General features: G+C 54.4%; 3 protein-coding genes across 3 annotated transcripts in view; 1 reads left to right on the forward strand and 2 right to left on the reverse strand.

Moving 5' to 3' along the window:
- Positions 1–6: 6 nt before the first annotated feature.
- On the forward strand, positions 7–16471 carry CC2D1A (coiled-coil and C2 domain containing 1A). The gene is made up of 29 exons (XM_005881594.2): positions 7–27; positions 1673–1808; positions 2754–2869; positions 2961–3026; positions 3302–3436; positions 3531–3765; positions 7666–7790; positions 8114–8186; positions 8355–8426; positions 8530–8660; positions 8740–8812; positions 9498–9631; positions 10420–10531; positions 10609–10781; positions 11480–11602; positions 11689–11747; positions 11838–11954; positions 13453–13526; positions 13601–13659; positions 13778–13829; positions 13914–14013; positions 14101–14191; positions 14493–14630; positions 14722–14783; positions 15362–15425; positions 15522–15648; positions 15723–15799; positions 15881–15928; positions 16004–16471. The coding sequence occupies exons 2-29, from the start codon at positions 1709–1711 to the stop codon at positions 16022–16024; spliced, it is 2757 nt and encodes a 918-aa protein (XP_005881656.1). The 5' UTR covers positions 7–27; positions 1673–1708; the 3' UTR covers positions 16025–16471.
- A 455-nt stretch (positions 16472–16926) lies between these two features.
- Positions 16927–17629, reverse strand: LOC106723946 (podocan-like protein 1). Its single transcript, XM_014529436.1, has 2 exons — positions 17442–17629; positions 16927–17302 (listed from the first exon to the last, which is right to left on the reverse strand). Exons 1-2 carry the CDS (start codon positions 17615–17617, stop codon positions 17152–17154), a joined length of 327 nt encoding a protein of 108 aa, XP_014384922.1. The 5' UTR covers positions 17618–17629; the 3' UTR covers positions 16927–17151.
- A 504-nt stretch (positions 17630–18133) lies between these two features.
- Positions 18134–20635, reverse strand: part of LOC102252959 (podocan-like protein 1) — a 22697-nt gene continuing 20195 nt past the window's right edge. Inside the window, exons 4-8 of the mRNA XM_014529434.1 lie at positions 20428–20492; positions 20203–20312; positions 19762–19918; positions 19402–19517; positions 18134–18937 (exon numbers count right to left, since the gene is read on the reverse strand). Of these exons, the coding sequence (XP_014384920.1) occupies positions 18160–18937; positions 19402–19517; positions 19762–19918; positions 20203–20312; positions 20428–20492 (1226 nt within the window). The 3' untranslated portion in view covers positions 18134–18159. The remainder of the gene's footprint in view (positions 18938–19401; positions 19518–19761; positions 19919–20202; positions 20313–20427; positions 20493–20635) is intronic.

Here is a 20635-nt window from a genome sequence, read left to right on the forward strand (position 1 = left end):
GGCCGAGGCGCCGCCGCCGCCCGCCAGGTGAGTCTGTACCCCGCGGCCCCGCCGAAGGAACCCTCCCCACCCCTCAGGGAACCTGATCTCCACCCCCCAGGTGAGCCACGGTCCCCGCCCCCCAAGTGCGGTTCGACCCCCCAAAGTGCGGCCTACTGGACCTGGCTCCCCAGCTTCTGGCGCCCCGCCCTAGGCTCAGGGCCACCTGTTGCCACACAGCCCCAGTAGGGGAGGGAAAGGCCTCGACTTGGGATAAGGACAGGTACTGCTCCCCTGACCGGAGCAGCTTTGAACCCTCCCATCAGCCAGGCCAGGTCAGACTCTTTTTATCCCCATAATAAGGATGAGGACACTGAGGCCCAGAAAGGTAAAGACACCTGGCCAAGGTCATGGGGATTAACAGGTTGGCCAGAGCTAAGTGCCAATCCAGAGCTGCTGCCATGAGCCCACAGGACTGTGGCTGGGTCCCTTCTGCTCTCCCATCTCCTCTGCCCCAGGCACCCGAGAGTTTGATTTTTCTCAGCTTTGATGGAAGGAACCCAGACCATTCATTGCTTAGTACCCAGGTGTTAGAGTCTGGCCAACCTGAAGTTCCTTCCTAACCCCTGCACATTGGATACTTGGCCTCACAGCTCTCAGCCTCAGTTTCCTTGTCTGTAAAATGGAGGCCCTAAGAGTCCCTGTGTCATAGGACAGGTGTGAAAATTCATTGGAATAGTTTATGGTAAGTGCTAGAACATAGCACTCAGTAAATATTATTGTCATTGTTCATAGTATTAGAAGGAGCCATACATAATTGCCAATATTGGGTCATTTTTGATCCACAGAAAGGGCAATTTTGTATAGTTCATCCTAATATTATCATGTCATGATGGGCCATTAACCAGGATAGGATAGGCTAGGATAGGAAAATGGTCTGTTACATAGCAAAGACCCCAATAGGATAGGAAAGGAAAGGATAGGAAAATGGTCTGTTACATAGCAAAGACCCCACTTTCAAAGTCATGTTACTGTCAGGGCTTCTATTTACTTTTTTTTTTTTAATCCTCATCCGAGGGTATTTTTCCACTGATTTTTAGAGAGAGTGGAAGAGAGAGGGAAAGACAGAGAGAAATATCAGTGTGAGAGAAACACATCGATTGGTTGCCTCCTGCATGAGCCCTAACCAGGGCCCGGGTAGGGAGGAGCCTGCAACCAAGGTACGTGCCCTTGACCAAAATCGAACCCGGAACCTTTCGGTCCGCAGGCCGATGCTCTAGCCACTGAGCCAAACCAGCTAGGGCAGGGCTTTAGGCCAGGGCTTCCTGCATGACCCCCTCTGCTGAGGATGCTGGAAGGAAAAGCCCAGGTGTGCAGATGGCTGTGCTTTGGGCAGGGTGTGAGGCCTGTTTTCCCTACTGATTTCTGCAAGCAGCGAATCATGGGTGTGGACTCGGAGCAGGGAACTGGGTCTCTCCGCTTGCCCTTTGCCCCATGTTGATCTCTGCCAGGGGGCCTGGCCATCTTGAGACACCTGTTGCATTCTGGGCCTGTTCCAGACTTCTGACACTCCCCAGGGAAATGGCTTTTGCCACAAGGCCTGGGCTCCCTTCCTCCCAAGGGGACCCTGGGTCAATCATGGCTAGGTGTGGTGCATCCCAAGGTCTGACTGGACTCTTTTCTGTTCCCACAGCTGGGTCTGCTGGTTGATCTCTCCCCGGATGGCCTGATGATCCCTGAGGATGGAGTTAACCATGAGGAACTGGAGGCTGAGTTCTTGGCTTTGGTTGGGGGCCAGCCTCAAACCCTGGAGAAGCTCCGAGGCAAAGGTGAGGCTCTCAGTCCATCCCTGGAACATTTACCGAGCTCCACTGTGGGCAGGCTCAGAGATGGGTGCTGGGAAGATGGGGAAAGGAGACAGAGTAGGTCCCTGCCCTCCTGAAACCCACAGGTCTGGGTTAAAGGTTAAGCTACCAACTCTGTACCCAGAGTGAGGGTTCAATCCTAGCTCAGCCACTTAATGGCTGTGACTTCATGAGTCCCAGCACCTGTGTGGGCCTCAGTTTCCCCATTTATAAAATGGGAATAAACCTCACTTACAGGAATTAATCATCTAGTGTTCTTAAAGCACTTAACACAGGTCCTGGTGAGTCGTCCAACCCACTGTCCTGTGGTTGGGGCTGCTATGGGGGAAGCACAGAGCATTGGAAGACACCTATGAGCTGGGAGGGGATTCTTGGAGGAGGCACGCATAATGGGGAGGGCCACTTGAAGAGGTGGGGAGCACTTCTGGGAGGAGTCACAGCACATGCAAATGCCCTGGGGGAGATGGTATTGGGCAGAGGATTCTAAAGTGGTCCAGTGGGGCTGGAGCCCAGACAGCAGACATAGCCTTTACACTTTTTAGCTAATACAATTGATCCTCATTATCATAAATTCTGTAATTGTGAATTCATCTACTGGCTAATTCTTGGACATACACAGAGCCACAAAAAGTTTGAGTCACCCAACTTGCCCAGTGTCCCACAGTGAGAAAGTTCCAGAGCCAGAGTTTGAACTCAGGCTTCATAAGGAAGGGATAAGGCCAGTGAGGTCTCTGGGGAGCGGGATTGTGCCGGCTGGATCTAGAGCAGTGGGTGCCATGGAAGTGCCAGTAGGGAGACATGCTGCCCCATTGCCTGCTACCCTATTCTCCGGGGCCCTGGGTGTCTGGGATGGGAGACTGGGGACTCTTGAAGGATCCCGGTCCACCTGGCGCCTCCCCCTGCTGCCAGGTCCCTTGCCCATGGAGGCCATTGAGAAGATGGCCAGCTTGTGCATGAGAGACCCGGATGATGATGAGGAGGAGGTGACAGACGAGGAGGATGTGGAAGCTGATGATGACCTGCTGGTGAGTGTCCAGAGTGGGGCAGGAGGGTTCCTCCCATTCTTGCCCCATCCATTGGGCCCCCATGCAAGCCTCTGGCCTTGTGTCCCTGCAGGCGGAACTTAATGAGGTCCTTGGGGAGGAGCAGAAGACTTCGGAGTCCCACCCTCCTGTGGCCCAGGTATATCTCTGACAACTCTGTTCCCTATAGCCCGGGGTTCAAGGCTTTCCCTTGAACCTCTTAGCCATGTGACCTCAGGCAGATAATGGGACACTTCTGAGCCCCAGTTCTCTATACTAGGAAAGGGTATGATCATTTCTGTCCCTCCCCGGTGGGGGCAACTGGCCCAGGGGTGACATGGCTGGTGTGCAGTAGGCCCTCAACCAAGGACACCTTCAGGGTGGGCCGAGTTGGGTCACCACCCACCCACGCCATGCCCCTGGCCCCTCCCACAGCCAAAAGCCACAGCCCCCAGCCCAGGGTTGGAGGCCACCTTGCAGGAGAGGCTGGCCCTCTACCAGACAGCGATTGAAAGTGCTAGGCAAGCCGGAGACAGTGCCAAGGTGCGGCGCTATGAGCGGGGACTTAAGGTGAGTGGGCAGACAGGAGGGTGCTGGGACCCCACCACCGCCCCTGCACTCATCTCTGTGCTCTTCCCAAACCCACATTTACACCTTCTTCCAGACACTGGAAAACCTGCTGGCCTCCGTCCGGAAGGGCATTGCCATTGACGAAGAGGACATCCCACCACCCGTTGCTGTGGGGAAGGGCCCAGCAGCCACATCGGGCCACACTCCTGCACCCACCCTGCCAGGCTCTATGAACCTGCCGGCCCCAGAACCCAGGGTCCCAGTGGAGGGTCCTCCTTCCATTGCCCCAGCCTCGTCACTGGGCTTGCCTAAGCCCCAGCTGCCCCCAGGTAGGCTGGGAGCAGGGGTGTTGACATGGGCTGTCGGAGGATATATTCAGTGGTTGGCCCCTCTATGAGGGTTTAGGCCCTGTACTGGTTGTTCGATATTATAAACACTTCTTCCTTTCCGAGGTCTGCATGCCTCTGCAGTTCATGAATACCCTTTTTTCATGTGTGGTGGTAGTAAAATATATATCACATACCATGTGCCATTTTAACCGTAATTCAGTGTAATTAAGTAGCGTTACGCAACCATCACCTCTATTTTCCAAATTTCACTCCAAAACAAAACTCTGTCCCCATTAAACACTAACTCCCCATCTCCTTCTCCCTCCCCCAGCTCCTAGTAACCTCTATTCTTCTGTCTCTATGAATTTGCCTCTTGTAGATATTTCATATAAGTAGAACCATACACTATTTGTCCTTTGCTGTCTGGTTTCTTTCACTCAGGATAACATTGCAGCTTGTATCAGAACTTGATTCCTTTTTAGGGCTGAATAACATTCCCACATACAGAGTTTTAAGTGGATAATTCTCAAGCGCTCAGCTTGTCTGTCTTTTCTACTAAACCTCACCTGGCTGGAGGACGCACCTACCTGCAGGTTTTTCTTCTCAACCTCCCCCTCTGGGGTCGCCCTCCTCTCACTATAGGAAAGGAGTACGCAACCTCTCCCTTCTAGAACCTGAACTCTGGGCTCTGCTCCAGGGGCGAACGCTCCCAGATGGGAACCAATTAGACAGTATAGATTTTATACTATAAAAGGATGGCCTGGGGTTGAGAATGTGAACACGGGGGTCTTTAATTCCTTTAGCGGCCAGGCTGGTCTCTAAGCCATTGTTTTTGGTGAAGGAGGACTATTGGAAATTGTCACCTGGAATTCTTGGTTGAAATCACTCCAAATTTTTCATGATGGGGTTTTTGGCATTTTTCACAGCAGGCGTTCGGAGAATTGTGGTGTGACGTGGCAATAACAAGACTGTCTCTTCCCATCTATTTTTTGGTGTGAAGCAGGTTTCTCTACACTTTAAAAGAGGAAAAAATAAAGTAGGGAAGGAATGAATGGGAATCAGGAGCTAAATGTTAGGAGGTGGACCCAGCCTTTACTGTGTCAGCAAGAGGTACCTTGCCAATAAAATTTTACCCTTGGTTTGTAAAGGTATTTATCAGAAAGCTAGAGGTACTTATACTACGCTCAATTACGTGCTAAATATAATTGTAACAGTAATTCAACCCCAGGAGAAAATTTTTTAATGCCGAGAGAGATTTGCGATAATCAATCAATCAAATATCAAGGTGTTTAGGTTCAACCTGTACACACCTTCTCAGGCGAGTGCCCTCAAACTTAAAGCCCTGAGTCCAGTTGTCAGTATGGAAAAGCACAACGCAGGCAGTTTCCCAGGTGTTTCTAGGATTTGTGGTCACTGGGTGGTGTATCTGTTGTGCTTTGTTTTTTGTTGTTTGTTTTTTTAAATATATTTTTATTTATTTCAGAGAGGAAAGAGAGGGAGAGAGAGAGAGATAGAAACATCAATGATAAGAGAGAATCATCGATCGGCTGCCTCCTGCATGCCCCACAGGGGATCCAGCCTGCAACCTGGGCATGTACCCTGACCAGAATCGAACCGTGACCTCCTGCTTCATAGGTCGACGCTCAACCACTGAGCCACGCCAGCTGGGCTTGTGCTTTGGTTTTTTATACCAACAACTTACCGATTACTTTCAATCTAGAGATACTTCCTCTGAAAACATATACTTCCTCTGAAAACTATTATTTGAAACTAACTAAATTGCTGTTTAAAAAGCAGTTTAGCCCTGGCTGGTTTGGCTTAGTGGATAGAGCCTTGGCCTGTGGACTGAAAGGTCCCGGGTTCGATTCCAGTCAAAGGGCACATGCCTGGGTTGCTGGCTTGATCCCCAGTGGGGGGCGTGCAGGAGGTGGCCCATCAATGATTCTCTCTCATAATTGATGTTTCTATTTCCCCTTCTCCCGTCCTCTCTGAAATCAATGAAAATATATTTTTTTAAAAATAAATAAAAGCAGTTTAGCCCTAACCGGTTTGGCTCAGTGGATAGAGCATCGGCCTGCGGACTCAAGGGTCCCCGGTTCGATTCCGGTCAAGGGCATGTACCTTGGTTTCGGGCACATCACCAGTAGGGAGTGTGCAGGAGGCAGCTGATCGATGTTTCTCTCTCATCGATGTTTCTGACTCTCTATTCCTCTCCCTTCCTGTCTGTAAAAAGTCAATAAAATATATTTAAAAAATAAATAAAATAAAAGTAGTTTAATCCTCTGTTTCCCAACTTTACCAACACACCACATAAGTGTGTTTTGGTTACAAATGTATGATAGGGTGGTCAAAAAAGGCTCTCAAGTCCCCACATAGATAATGTTAGGATTAAATTCTGTGGGGGACGTAGATAGAAAGAAGAGAAGAAGTATGAAATTTCCAACTGCTAAAAGCGAACCCTGGTAAATGTTTTATAAGTAAATGTTGGCATATACTCAAAAGAATTGAGAGCAGAGACATGAAGAGATATTTGCACACCCATGTTCATAGCAGCATGATTAAAAGGTAGAAGCAACCCAAGTGTCTATTGGTAGATGGATGCATAAACAAAACACTATATCTGTACAATGAAGTATTATGCAGCCTTAAAAAGGAAGGACATTCTTGCCCTGGCCAGGTGGCTCGGTTGGTTGGAGTGTCATATCATACACCAAAAGGTGGCAGGTTCGACTCTTGGTCAGGGCACATACCTAGGTTGCAAGTTTGATCCCTGGTTGGGCCACATGGGAGGCAACCGATGGATGTTTCTCTCTCCTTCTCTCCCTATCCCCGCCTCCATCCCCCCTCCCCCCCTTTCACTCTCCCTCTCTCTATAAAAATCAGTAAAAAATATACCCTCGGGTGAGGATTTTAAAAATAAAGTAAAATAAATAAAAAAGAAGGACATGCTGACACATGCTACATTGTGGATGAACCTTTTGGATGTTATGCTGGATGAAATAAGCCAGTCATGTAAGAATAAATACTGTCTGATTCTACTTATGTGAGGAATCAAATTCATAGAGACAGAATGGTGGGTGCCAGGGTTTGGGAGAGGAGGAGTGGGGAGTTAGTGTTTAATGGGGACAGAATTTCACTTTGGAAAGATGGAAATGTTCTGTTCTGTGGATGGATGGTGGTGATGGCTGCACGACAAATGGATGCACTTAATGCCACTGAACTGTATACTTGAAAATGGTTAAGATGGTGGATTTTGCCTTATTTGTATTCTGTCATATTTTTAAAAAATTAAAAAGTGGATATTGATGAGTTCCAAATCACCATAGTACAGTGGTTCTCAACCTTCTGGCCCTTTAAATACAGTTCCTCATGTTGTGACCCAACCATAAAATTATTTTCATTGCTACTTCATAACTGTAATGTTGCTACTGTTATGAAAGGTAATGTAAATATCTGATATGCAGAGTGGTCTTAGACGACCCCTGTGAAAGGGTCGTTCTATCGCCAAAGGGGTCGTGACCCACAGGTTGAGAATTGCTGCCATAGTAGTTAAAATATGTTAGGCTTAAAAGAGTGGTGCAATGCTTTTCTTTTTCGAATGTAAATATTTGCAAGATACTGGGAATGACAACGTTAGCCACTTTTGAAACTTAAGATGAAAAAATTTTAGATGTCAGCTTAAAAATGCTTAACGGTACATAAAATTTTCCCAAAAATTTGGGACACAAAACAGCAATGGCTCTGGAGCCTGCTAGGCCTAAGCTGAGTCCCCACCATGCTGTGTGACCTTGGGGAGACAGCATCCCCTCTCTGAGCCTCAGTTCTCACATTTATAAAATGAGCCTAAGAACAGTTTTGCTGTGAGAATAGAAATGGTCTGTGTGCTCTTCTCCCTGCCAGGTCCCGGCAGCACTGGCCCCCTGGCTCAGTTGCAGAGCCGCCAACGTGAGTACAAGCTGGCCGCCCTTCATGCCAAGCAGCAGGGAGATACCTCCGCTGCCACCAGATACTTCCGTGTGGCCAAGGTGTGTCCAGACTGAATGACAGTCGTATGGAAAGGATGGGATGCTTCCAACATTACATGGTGGCAAAGAACGTGGGCTCTAGAGTCAGACTCACCTAAATTCGAATTCTGGCTTGATCAGTCCCTAGGTGTCATTTGTGGCACCGCTTAAAACCTTGGTTTACCCTTTCTGTGAAATGGTCCTAAGTGTAAGAAGAGGCTTAAGCAAGAAGGGACAAAGGAAGGGGCAGAACTGGGAGTCCTCTGTCATATGGAGGGCATGGAGGCTCCCCACAGGGACCTGGCTCCAGCTCCAGCCTCTCCTGACCCCCTTCCTTCTCACAGAGCTTTGATGCTGTCTTGGAGGCCCTGAGCCGCGGGGAGCCTGTGGATTTGTCCCGCTTGCCCCCTCCACCTGGTAAGGACCCCACCTGCCCACCTTCCAGGACTCTTGGAGGCTTCCACTGACTTCCTGATATTGCCGCCCCTTTTGGTCAGGCTCGGAGACCCGCTCAGGCCACACCAGCCTGGGGGTAGGGGCGGCCACAAGCAAGCCCCTCATTGCACTGGACTTCTCTGCCCCCAGACCAGCTGCCCCAAGACCCACCATCACCGCCACTGCAGCCTCCGGCTCCCACCACGGTGCCGTCCACACCAGGTAGGCTCCTGGGACTTTGGGCGGGCAGGCGGGCCAGGGCAAGACAGTCCTCTTCCTCCCCTTCCAAGACTCTTAACCCTGCCCCCACCCTCATTGGGCCCAGAGGTTCCCCCACCCCCAAGGACTCTCCTGGAAGCACTGGAACAGCGGATGGAGCGATACCACGTGGCCGCAGCCCAGGCTAAGACCAAAGGGGACCAGCGGAAGGCTCGCATGCATGAGCGCATTGTCAAGGTGCATGGGGGCTGAGTGGGTGGGTGGGCAGCACCTGGAGACCGTGCCAAGGGAATCCTAATACCTGTGTCCCCCACAGCAATACCAAGATGCCATTAGAGCCCACAAGGCTGGCCGAGCTGTGGATGTTGCTGAGCTACCAGTGCCCCCAGGTAGGCCCTGCCCCTCCCTCCAGCCTCTGAGCCTTTGCAGGTGCTATTCCTTCTGACTGTACAGGCTCAGGAAGTTGATTGCGACACATTCAGGAATTCTGCAAGCTTCTTAGGCAATTGGTAGCTTAAAATCAGTATAGTTGGCGTGTTTACACCTTGGAACTTGGCCAACACTAAAAATCAGGGGGTTTTATTTGAAGAGCCTGTTGGCTAGCCCACTGCTGTCTGATCTTTCCTTTTCTTCTTTGTTTGACTCACTCCTCCCTAGTCATCAGCTCTTCAGCTTTACAGATACCTACTCAGCCTCCCATTAACCCCCCCAGTGAGTTGGAGGCCTCCTTTGGGTTCTCAAAGCTGCCTGTGCATCTCTGCTGAGAGCAATGATCTCTCTGCACTTTGGCCCCCCAGGAGTCCCCCCAGGTCCAGGACCAACCCTTGCACCAAGCACAGCACCTTACAGTGTTGCTTGTTGGAGTCTGGTCAAGGTCCAGGGTCAGGTGAGAGGAACCAAGAGACAAGAGGGAGGTTGACATGGTCTGGTGTCTACACCAAACCACTAGCAGCTCCTTCCTGCATTTAAAGTGCATTCAAAGACCCAAGGCTCCTTTGGATCGGGTGGAACCCACCTCTCCACCATCATGGCACAGGTTTCTCTCTCCTGACCGGGCTCTGACTGGCCGCCCAGGCTTTCTCCCTATCCAGGGCCTAGAGGCCTCCGAGTCCACCCAGCCGAGCCTGGTGGGGGTCCTGGAGACGGCTATGAAGCTGGCCAACCAGGACGAAGGCCCAGAAGACGAAGAGGATGAGGAGCCTAAGAAGGTATGAGGGGCTGGGTTCTTGGGGTGAGGCAGGGAGTGACAGCAAAGTAAATCCTGACAATCCCAATCTTGAGCTAGAACAGCAGTTCTCAACCTGTGGGTCGCGACCCCTTTGGGGGTCGAACGACCCTTTCACAGGGGTCGCCTAAGACCATCGGAAAACACATACATAATTACATATTGTTTTTGTGATTAATCACTATGCTTTCATTATGTTCAATTTGTAACAATGAAAATACATCCTGCATATCAGATATTTACATTACGATTCATAACAGTAGCAAAATTACAGTTATGAAGTAGCAACGAAAATAATTTTATGGTTGGGGGTCACCACAACATGAGGAACTGTATTAAAGGGTCACGGCATTAGGAAGGTTGAGAAAATTATGGTTATGAAGTAGCAACGAAAATAATTTTATGGTTGGGGGTCACCACAACATGAGGAACTGTATTAAAGGGTCTCGGCTTTAGGAAGGTTGAGAACAACTGAGCTGGAAAGAACTGGCCTCGTTTCTTGGCCCCGCCACTTCCTGATCATGTGGCCATGGGCAAGTCATTTTGTTCTCTGGGCCTCAGTCTCCTCTTCTATAAAGTGGGCATAGTCCTAGTCCCTATCTTCCAAAGCTGTTGCAAAGATTCAAGGAGAACAGGACTGTATGTTGTATTTAGTGCTGAGGAAACAGAAATTAAGCTGGTCACTATTGTCAGTGTCAGGCCCTGACTACTTGGGGAGTGGCCTCATCATAGGTGCTGGCAAAGCTCTGACTTTCTCTCTGTCCTCGGCAGCCCAACAGCCCTGCGGCCCCCACAGCCCAGCCCAAAGCCCCACCCTCAAAGGCACCCCAACCAGGATCCACCTCAGCAGCTAAAGCAGCCTCCAAAGGCACATCCAACAGAGGTAGGTGCCCCCTCCCCACCCTGCCTGTCACCGGGCCACAGGCTGGGCAGCACCCGCAGATGCCCCTGTGCCCACAGCTCAGCAGCAGTTGGCCTTCCTGGAGGGCCGAAAAAAGCAGCTTTTGCAGGCTGCATTGCGAGCCAAGCAGAAGAACGACGTGGAGGGAGCCAAGATGCACTTGCGCCAGGCCAAGGGGCTGGAGCCCATGCTGGAGGCCTCACGCAACGGGCTGCCTGTGGATATCACCAAGGTGAAACCTCTGGGCCGGCTAGACCTTCCCAGGTGCTCATCTGTTGGGCTATGGCCAAAAGCAGCCATGTGACTTGGAATATATTAGTCAGGATGCAGATTAAGCTGCTGTAACAAACAGGCTCTTCTTAAGAGACTGGTTAAACAAGACAGATGCTTATGTTTCTTGCATGTAACACTCAGGGTGCTCTGGGCTCTGAAAGATAAAGCCCTTTAGAGCCCAGGTTCTTTCCGTTTTGTTGTTCTGCTGCATCTGAGGAGGTTGTCATTGTACATGTGGTCCAAGTGGACCGCTAATCTGTCTGCATCCAGTCCATGGGAAGTCATGAGGGAGAAAAATTGCAGGCCGAGAAGTTTCCTCTAAAGGAAGTGGCATGGAATTGTCATCACTACTGCTCACCTCCCATTGCCCAGAACTGAGTCACATGGCTGCACCTAGCTGCAAGGGAAGCTGAGACATGTCTCTTGCAGAGCAACCATGTACCCAGTCAGAACTCCATTATTAGGGAAGAGGGTATGGATCAGATTTGGGGGAAGTAGTTAATAGATTCTGCCACTTTGGTCAGGGCCATACACCTCTCTAGCATCACTTTTTTCTCTGGGGAAGAAAGCAGGGGCAGGGGCCAAAGCAGTGGTCAGGGAAGGCCTCTCCAAAAAGGGATTAGGTCAGGCCCCTCTCATGAGCCTTGTCTTTCCCAGGTGCCACCCGCCCCTGTCAACAAGGATGACTTCACCCTGGTCCAGCGGCCTGGCCCTGGTCTGTCTCAGGATTCTATCCGGCGCTATGGTGAACTCACCAAGCTCATAAGGCAGCAGCATGAGGTGAGGGGGCCCCTGGCCTGGGTCAGCAGGGCTCCCCCAGATTCATGGCCCCTCAACCTTCCCTTCACTGTCTTCTGCCTCACCAGATGTGTCTGAACCATTCTAACCAGTTCACTCACCTGGGCAACATTGCCGAAACCAGCAAGTAAGTGCCCCCATGCCCACCTCTGCCTGATGTGTGCACCCCCAGCCTGCCCCTGGGACCAGGGATCTGAGCAGAGCCCTCTTATGGCAGATTTGAGAAACTAGCAGAGGACTGTAAGCGGAGCATGGAGACTCTGAAGCAGGCCTTCGCCCGGGGTCTCCCCACGCCCTCTGCCCGCTTTGAGCAGAGAACCTTCAGCGTCATCAAGTAAGACCCCAATGGCCCCTGGCCCAGATGCCCCTTTGAGGTGGGGTTTGCCCTCCCCAGAAGCCGGTGGAGGACTTGCCTCTGGAGGAGAGTTTGGGTGGGTGGTGGGAGCATAGCACACTCAAGGGTCCTGAGACAGGCATGAGGTGTGAGTGAAGGATGGCAGGTGAGGGGGTGTTAACAGTGACACCCCGTGGAAACAGTGCAGAGGTGTGCCCTGTCAGGGGCCCGTGGGATGGCGGTTGTTGGTCCTGCTTCAGTTAAGTGTTCCCACACCTGGATAGTTGGGGTAATTGCTCCACTTATAGAAGTTAGGTGCAGCCTCTGGGGTAACCTGGGAGAACCACTTAGGAAAATCCATACCGTTTACCCTGGCTTTCCCCCGTCTGCATGGCCTGGTTCCTTGTCACTTCCTTTCTGTCTGTTGTCCCCAGTTGGCTCGCCTCCTGCCACACAGACCTCTTTTTGGTCCCTCAGACACACCAAGCATGTTCCCACGCAGGGCCTTCACCCCAGCGGTGTGCCCTGCCCAGACTCTGTTCCCCATGTAGCATCTCCATGAAGCATCTCTATGCAGCAGCTTCTTGACATTCAGCATCACCTATGATGTCACCTGAGAGGCCCTCCTGACCACCCTGTCTAAAGCAGCCCCTCCTGAGCACATTTCAGTCTTTCCTCTATTTTAATTCTTTGCAGAGTTGCTTTATTTCTTTATTCAGTGGGCATTTTTCCACTCAGTCAGCTCAGGTTCCATGAGCACAGAGATGGGTCTCATTTACTTCTGTATCCCCAGCATCAAGACCAGCGTGATTGCCCTAACTGGTTTGGCTCAGTGAATAGAGTGTCGGCTTGCGGACTGAAGGGTCCCGGGTTCGATTCCAGTCAAGGGCATGTACCTTGGTTGCGGGCACATCCCCAGTACGGGGTGTGCAGGAGGCAGCTGATTGATGTTTCTCTCTCATCGATGTTTCTAACTCTCTATCCCTCTCTCTTCCTCTCTGTGAAAAATCAATAAAATATAATATTTAAAAAAAAAAAAAGACCAGCATGATCAAGAACACAGGCTGGCACATAGTAGGGCCTCCAGAAATATTGTTAAATGAAGGGAACGTCCCCAAGCCATGAGGTCACTGACTGGCACTTAGTAGGTACTCAAGTAATGCCAAATGAAGAGAAGGCCTATAGCAGCTAGGGCACTGGCTGGCACATAGTAGGAGCCTCCTGAAACACTGTTAAATGAAGAGAAGGTGCCACAGCAGTGAGGCCACTGACGTGCAAAGCAGGTACTAAATAAATGTGTGCAAACTAAAGAAAATACCCAAAAGTTAGTCGTTGGCAGAATTGGACAGAGAACTCTAGTTTGTCTAATTCTAAAACTGGAGCTCAGGAGCTGAGACACCCCCAAAGGCAGTGTGGGGTTCCTTACCCGTGCTGAAGGAAAAGGTTGGGGGGCAGTGAGGTTGAGGTTCCTCTGTCTCCCCACCTGCCCTCCTGGAAGGATCTTCCCAGACCTCAGCAGCAATGACATGCTCCTGTTCATCGTGAAGTGCATCAACTTGCCCACACCTCCAGGTGAGGGGGCGCCAGGCAGGGGTCAGGGCTCTGGGGACCACCTCTGCCCAGCTGTGACCTTTGTTTGTCCACAGGGCTGTCCCCTGGTGATCTGGATGTCTTCGTTCGGTTCGATTTCCCCTATCCCAATGTGGTATGTGGAGAGCCAAAGAGAGATGGGCTCGAGCCCCATCAGGATGGGAAGTGGGTTGGGCAGGGGTCCCAGGCCAGGCCCCAGGCCCTGAGCTTGCCTGCCCCTTGACTGGTCCCAGGAAGAAGCTCAGAAAGACAAGACCAGCGTGATCAAGAATACAGACTCCCCTGGTAATTCATGGGCAACAGGTACTCCCTGCCCTCTCCAGAAATAACACGAGACGATAGCTGACCCCTCCCTCCTTCCCTGGGCAGAGTTCAAGGAGCAGTTCAAACTCTGCATCAACCGCGGCCACCGAGGCTTCCGAAGGGCGATCCAGACCAAAGGCATCAAGTTCGAAGTGGTCCATAAGGGGTGAGCTGAGGGGTCAGGCACTGCATGGGCTCTGAGGGAGGGGAAGCTACCCTGGGCCAACCATCCTGTGTCCCCTCACATACACAGGGGCCTGTTCAAGACCGACCGGGTCCTGGGCACAGCCCAGCTGAAGCTGGATGCCTTGGAGACGGCATGTGAGGTCCGGGAGATCCTTGAGGTAAGAGGTGACATTAATGTAATGTTCCATTATGGCCACGTCATCATTAACAGTACTCAGATGCTCCCTGCCCTGAGCCTCCCAAGGGTCCTCTCTGCTGACCCAGCCCCTCCCCTGGGAGTCGAAGACCTCCTTACTCCCAGCCCCTAATACTTCCAGCACCTGTTCCATTATGACCGGCTGGTGTCTCAGTCTCACCCATGGGCTCATATTTTGGAAATCACCTTGGTTCTCCCTGATCCCAGCCCTGGGACTCCAGCCGCTGCCTGCTTCCCAGCAGCCTCCCCTTATGCCCACCCAGGTCCTGGATGGTCGCCGGCCCACAGGGGGGCGGCTAGAAGTGATGGTCCGGATTCGAGAGCCACTGACGGCCCAGCAGTTAGAGACAGTGACTGAGAGATGGCTGGTCATTGACCCCGTGCCAGCAGCTGTGCCCACAGTGAGACCCCCACCCAGCAGCAACCCCAGGGCGGGAGGCTGGGTTCAAGGGGAGCCAAGACTCACAACACTGGTTTTGTCCTCTGAAGCAGGTTGCTGGGCCTAAAGGGAAGGCCCCTCTCATGCCTGCCCCTGCAAGGGAGCCAGGAAACAGGTAGGTGGCTGAGCCAGGCCGTGCTGGAAAGAGCCCCTCTCTTCCCATCTCAGTCCTTCCTGGACAATATCTCATCAGGCACAAATTGGAGCATGTCCTTCCCCCCTTTTAAAACCTTTCCTGGCTCCCTTTCTGGAGGATCCAGTTTAAACTCCTCAGCTTGAGTGTTAAGGTCTTTTTGATCTGACCATTGTGAATACTAGTATATCCAGCCTTCTCTCCCCCACTTCCTCCTGTTGGTTCATGGCTATGCCTAGTTTTCACTGTCCTCTTGGCGTCTATGTTACAATGCCCGGAGCACCTCTACCTCTACACTTGTTCCCTATTCCTCTGCCCAACTCTGACTCCTATGGGTCCCAAATCGGCTGTCACCTCCAGGAAGCCCTCTCTGACTGCCTGGCACAGCCATTGCAGTGGCCTGTGTATACAGTTGCCTGAGTGAACATCATTGCCACTAGGGTGTAGGCTGAGCAACATTGTGGTGGGCCTGACTTGTTTCCTAGTACCCAACGTGTCAAATTAATGGAGTCAGGGATGAGGGGTCCTTGTAGACCCTCATCCCTATCCCCACCCCATAGATCTGCCCGGCCCCTGCATAGCCTTAGCGTGCTGGCCTTCGACCAAGAGCGTCTGGAGCGGAAGGTGAGTGCCCACCCACTGGGCTTGGTGGGGCAGGATTGTGGGGTCTGCAGGCTCAAGCAGGGCCCTCACAGCCCCCTTTGTACCCCATTCTCTCAGATCCTGGCCCTCAGGCAGGCACGGCGGCCAGTGCCCCCGGAGGTGGCCCAGCAGTACCAGGACATCATGCATCGCAGCCAGTGGCAGAGGGCACAGCTGGAGCAGGGGGGCCCAGGCATCCGGCGAGGTGGGGGCTCAGGGACAGGCACAGGGGGGAGGGGCAGTGGCAGTGGCCCCATTCTGACCCCCTCCCACCCTCAGAATACATGGCCCAGCTGGAGCATCAGCTGCAGTTCTACACAGAGGCTGCTCGGCGCCTAGGCAACGAGGGCAGCAGGGTGAGCCGGGTGGAGTTCGGGTGGTCACTGGGGGACTGGGGCTGCCAGGGGCTTCCCACCGACTACCCTTTGGATCCCCAGGAAGCTGCAAAGGAGGCGCTCTACAGGCGGAACCTGGTTGAGAATGAGGTGAGCAGCTCAAGTGTTGGGGTGGGGGTGGGCAGCTGTGGCCATGGCCCCCCTGACCCCTGTGGACTTCTGCAGCTGCAGCGGCTCCGCAGGTGAGGGGCCAACGGGGCTGGCCGCCCTGGAGATCCGGGAGCAGGCTCAGGCCCTGGTGCTGGGAGGAGCTGACATGGCCACGGCTTCCGACCAGACAAGCAGACAATCAGCGGACAATCGGTTCTGGATGGACTCGTCCCCTGCTGGGCCCACCCAGCCTGGCCAGAGCCTCCCTGGCAGGGGGCATCAGGGATGGTGCCTACCAGCCAGCCTGTGCCCCTGGCCTGTTCCAGAGGTGGAAGAGTGGCTAGGACCAAGCCCTGAGAGCCCCTGTAAGCACTTTACTCCCTGTCCCTCCCCAGCCTTAATCCTTAAGCCCTCCCACACCCAAAGAAGCCTCTGAGAGCAGCCAGAACCTGGCTGGCTCCCCACAGGGGTGCCCTGGCCCAGCTAGGCCCCAGGGTTGATACACAGAATAAACAGCCAGGGCCACACCCGGCTCTCCATCTTGCCTTTGTTTCTTGCCCTCCGTGGCCGCTTTGGGTCTTCCCCCCACACACACCTTCCCCAGGGGTAATAGAAGGGAAGGTGCCTGGGAGGCGGAGTGTCCACAAGGGATGTGTTCTTGCATGTGAAAGCCCATGCATCTGTCAGGGGTCTGGCTGCCTGAGGGCGCCTGCCCTACCATGCATTTACTCTTCACGTATAAACCCAGATATGCCCAGTGGCCTTGGGTATATCTGGGTTTAGAGGTGTGGTCAGGCCATACGTGGTAGTGCTTGGTGACCCATGTGGTTCTCAGGGCCTCAGAATCCAGCCCTGCCACTCATTAGCCACGGGACCTGGACCAAATTGCCTGATCCACTTAGCATCCTACAGCCTCAGTTTCCCCCACTGGATATAGGGATGGTGAGAGCCCTTCCTGTCCCACAACGTGAAGGGCACCTGATTGGTGGTGAGTGCTCGAAAGAATTAGGCTTTATTGTTGCTGTCTCCATCTGTGCGGGACCTGGCCAGCAGGGTCACCTGATGTGTGAGCTGCATGCCTCGGTCCCTCCCTCCGTGTGAGGTGCCCCAGCTTCCTGGCCAGCACTGGTCAGGTGGGCTTAGCCCGGAGGCCTGGGAGAGATGGGTTGAGGCCCCAGGTGGGCACTGTCTCCTTAGTCCACAGCCCGGCAGAACCCCTTAGGTCAGGGGCACCCTGCCCGTGGCTGCCGTGGTGCCGTGGATGGCAGCTGGATCAGGACCTGCTCAGGGTTACCCGTCGTGTCCACCACGCACAGGTGTGGGAGGCCCAGGAAGGCCTCAGGCGCAATGCTGGTCATGTGCAGCCTGTTGGCCCTGAACCAAGAGGCAAGCATGAGGGCAGGTGCAAGGGAAGGGGCCATAACCACCCTGACCCCCTGGGCCTACTGAGGTCCCCACAGCCCACCATGGCCCTCCCTGCCCATGTGGACCTGCCCGGCTGCCCTGAGGGCACCTGAGGAAGAGGGCGCGCAGGCTGGGTGTGCTGAGGAAGGCTTCGGGGCCCACATGGCTGATGCGGTTGCTCTGCAGGTGCAGCTCCTCAAGGGCCTCGGGCAGGTCGGGAGGCACGAAGGACAGCTGGTTGTGGCTGAGGTCCAGCACCTGGGCAGGTGGGCAGAGATGCCCCATGATGGCTCTAGGCCCTGGGTCAACTGCTCAGCTAAGCCCCAAACCACTCTCCTCCCAAGCCCTTCTCCCCTGCATGCCCAGTCCAGTCCTGCCCCTTCTCCTGGCCCTTTTCAAGGCTGCTGAAATCCTCCCCTTGGCAGAGGTAAACTGAGTCCTTTCTGGGGCAGGCCCTGCTATAGATGCTAGGGGCACAGACAAGTTCCCACCTACTGTGGGAGACACTGATTCAATTAGCCATTCATGGAGATGGCACTTAATCCACATTCTCATGCCCTTCTAACACTGTCGTTTACTTATGTTTGTTATTGATTGCTTTCTCTCTAGGCAGGGCGTTTATGCCAGGGCCAGGAGCTGTGTCACTGTGGCCCCCCTAGAACAGTGCCTGACACCCACAGATGCTTTAAACTCTGGGATTAATAGTGGTGAAGAGCTAGAGGCCACAGTGTTTACTGAGGCGGTGGAGGGGGTGTCTCAGAGGACCAGGGGGCAGGGACAGCACAGCCAAAGGCCTGGAAGCTGAATCTGTCTTATCTACCCCAGGGCTAGCCCCCCATGGAGGGCTCTTTTTGTGGTATCATCCAAGGGCCTTGTGGAGGAGGACCTGGGCTAGCAGGGGATGGAAGGGCCATGGGGACAGTGTGGCTAACCAGCCAACCTCTGACCTGGAGGGCCTGCAGCTCATGCCAGGTGCCGGGCTCAATGTCGCCCACTCGGAGTCGGTTATGTGCCAGGCTGAGCTCTCGCAGCTGGTCCAGGCCGGCCAGCGGCTCGGGCTCTAGGGCCCGCAACTGGTTGCGCTGCATCCGCAGGGTGTGCAGGCCAGTGGGTAGACCAGAGGGCACCCGAGTCAGCTGGTTGCCGGCCAGGTCAAGGCTGCGTAGGGCACGCAGCCGGCGGAAGGCCCGATGGTGCACGCGGGCACTGACCAGGTGGTTGTAGGCCAGGTTGAGCTCGGCCAGGCGTGGTGTGGCTGCCAAGTCTCGGGCACCCAGTGCAGCCACACGGTTGTGGGGCAGCACCAGGGACCGCAGGCGGCGGGGCAGCGCCAGGGGCACACGCTCCAGCCTGTTCCCATAGACATGCAGCGTGTGCAGGCCCCGCAGAGGCCGCAGCGCCCCTGCCGGCAGCCCCGCTGCCCCCAGCCGGTTGTGCTGAAGCAGCAGGTAGCGCAATCCCCGTGCCCCACGAAGCCGGGCTGCCTCCACCTGCTGGATGCGGTTCCGGCCCAGGTGCAGCACGGTCAGGGTGTGAGGCAGGCCGGCAGGCACCGCGGCCAGCTGATTGTGGGACAGGTCCAGGTACTCGAGGCGGTGCAGTTTGCTGGTGGGAGAGGGGACTGGCGTCGGTCTGGGCGCCCGGCCTCGTGGACCAGGTGATCTTGGGTGGAGGGCAGAAGGGCTGACGAGTGGTACTGAGATGTCAGCTGGAAATTCCAACTTTGGGGTGGTGAGTTGAGAGATCTGGGTGGGAGGTAAACTTGGGGTGATCAAGGCAGGTTCTGGCCTGAGGGTTAGAGGTGGGGATGACCAGGACGGAATTCTGGGTCCAGATCTGCATGTGACAGCTGTGATGTTGGATAACAAGATGGGAGCACAAGGTAGTTGGTAGTGAGGGTGGCTGCCCGGTGCTGGGCCGAGCTGGCGCACAGTGAGTGCTCACTAATGAGGCCGTGGGGTAGGCGTGATGCACAGGAGAGGACAGAGGGTGGCGGCCCCAGGCTCTGAATCCTCAGCCCCTACTCCCAGCACAAAGCTGTACCCCATCCCACCTGTCCCAAGCCCCACCTGAAGGTGGTGGCATCCAGGCCACTGTCTGTCAGCTGGTTATGTTGGAGGTAGAGCTCACGGAGGTGGGTCTGGCGGCTCAGGGCTCCTCGGGGTACCTTGGAGATGAGGTTGTTCTGGGAAGGGAGGAGAGAATGAAGCGCAGGGTCCGGAATAGAGGGCAGTGGAGAGCCACAGCAGGCTCTTGAGTAAGGGAGTGATAGAGGAGGAGCTGACTAGCAAGGCTGCTCAGAGCACTGTGACCCACTTGTGCCAGTGGTGGAGACTCAGAGAAAGATATTGCTGACAGCTGGAATTTTAAGGGGACAGAGGGGCCTTCCAGGAGAGAGGTAGGGGGGAGGTAAAGTGAAGGAGGGGCACCTGCAGGTGGAGCCGCTCCAGAGAGGGTGGCAGGCTGGGCGGCAGGTAGCTGAGCCGGTTGTTGGAGAGGCTAAGGGTGGTGACAGCCTCAGAGCCGTGGAAGGCATCGGGGGGCAGGCCGGCGTTGCTCAGGTGGTTGTTGTGGAGGTACACAGACCTGAGGGGAGCCAGGCTGTGGCCACCGGCTGCCCCCAGGCTCCCCACCACTCCCCTCTGCACCCCAGTTCAGGGCTGCCTTCAGTGTGTGTGTGAGAGAGAGAGAGAGTGTGTGTGTGTGTGTGTGTGTGTGTGTGTGTGTGTGTGTGTTTCTCCAGACAGAGCATCCAGGGTCCTGTCTCCCCCAGACCCCCCACGGCAGGCTCATGACCTCCCTCAGACCCAGGGGAGGGGTGGCCTAGGCATGCCTGAGGCCTGGAGGGCCCGAGATGGGCCAGGGGCTACCTGAGCGCCGGCTTCTCCCCAAAGGTGAGTGGGAAGATCTCCGTCACTTGGTTGGCAGCCAGATCCGCTACTCGGAGGGAACGAGGCAGAAACTGGGGGGCCACCGAGAGCTGTGGGAGCACAGTGTGCTGGTCCTGGTAGCACCTTCCAGCCCCTGCTGTTCCCTCTCTGCACTCTGCTGTGTGACTGGCTGGGGTGGGGTGGGGAGTTGGGTGGGGAGCTCACCTTGTTGTGGGCCACGTAGAAATGCTGCAGCTGGGTGAGGGACTCAAAGGCCTCATCGGGCAGGCCTGGGAGCGGAGTGGGTATTGAGAGGACCCCAGGCCTGGGAGGGGGTAGGGGGCAGGGGGAGTCTGTGCTCCCAGCTGCCCCAGGGCTCCTGGCCTGGGACTGGCAGAGGCTCCTCCAGGCACCCCCTCCCAGTCCACAAAAG

This window comes from Myotis brandtii, unplaced genomic scaffold (assembly GCF_000412655.1).
Source record: "Myotis brandtii unplaced genomic scaffold, ASM41265v1 scaffold680, whole genome shotgun sequence".
In the NCBI taxonomy this organism is placed as follows: domain Eukaryota; kingdom Metazoa; phylum Chordata; class Mammalia; order Chiroptera; family Vespertilionidae; genus Myotis; species Myotis brandtii.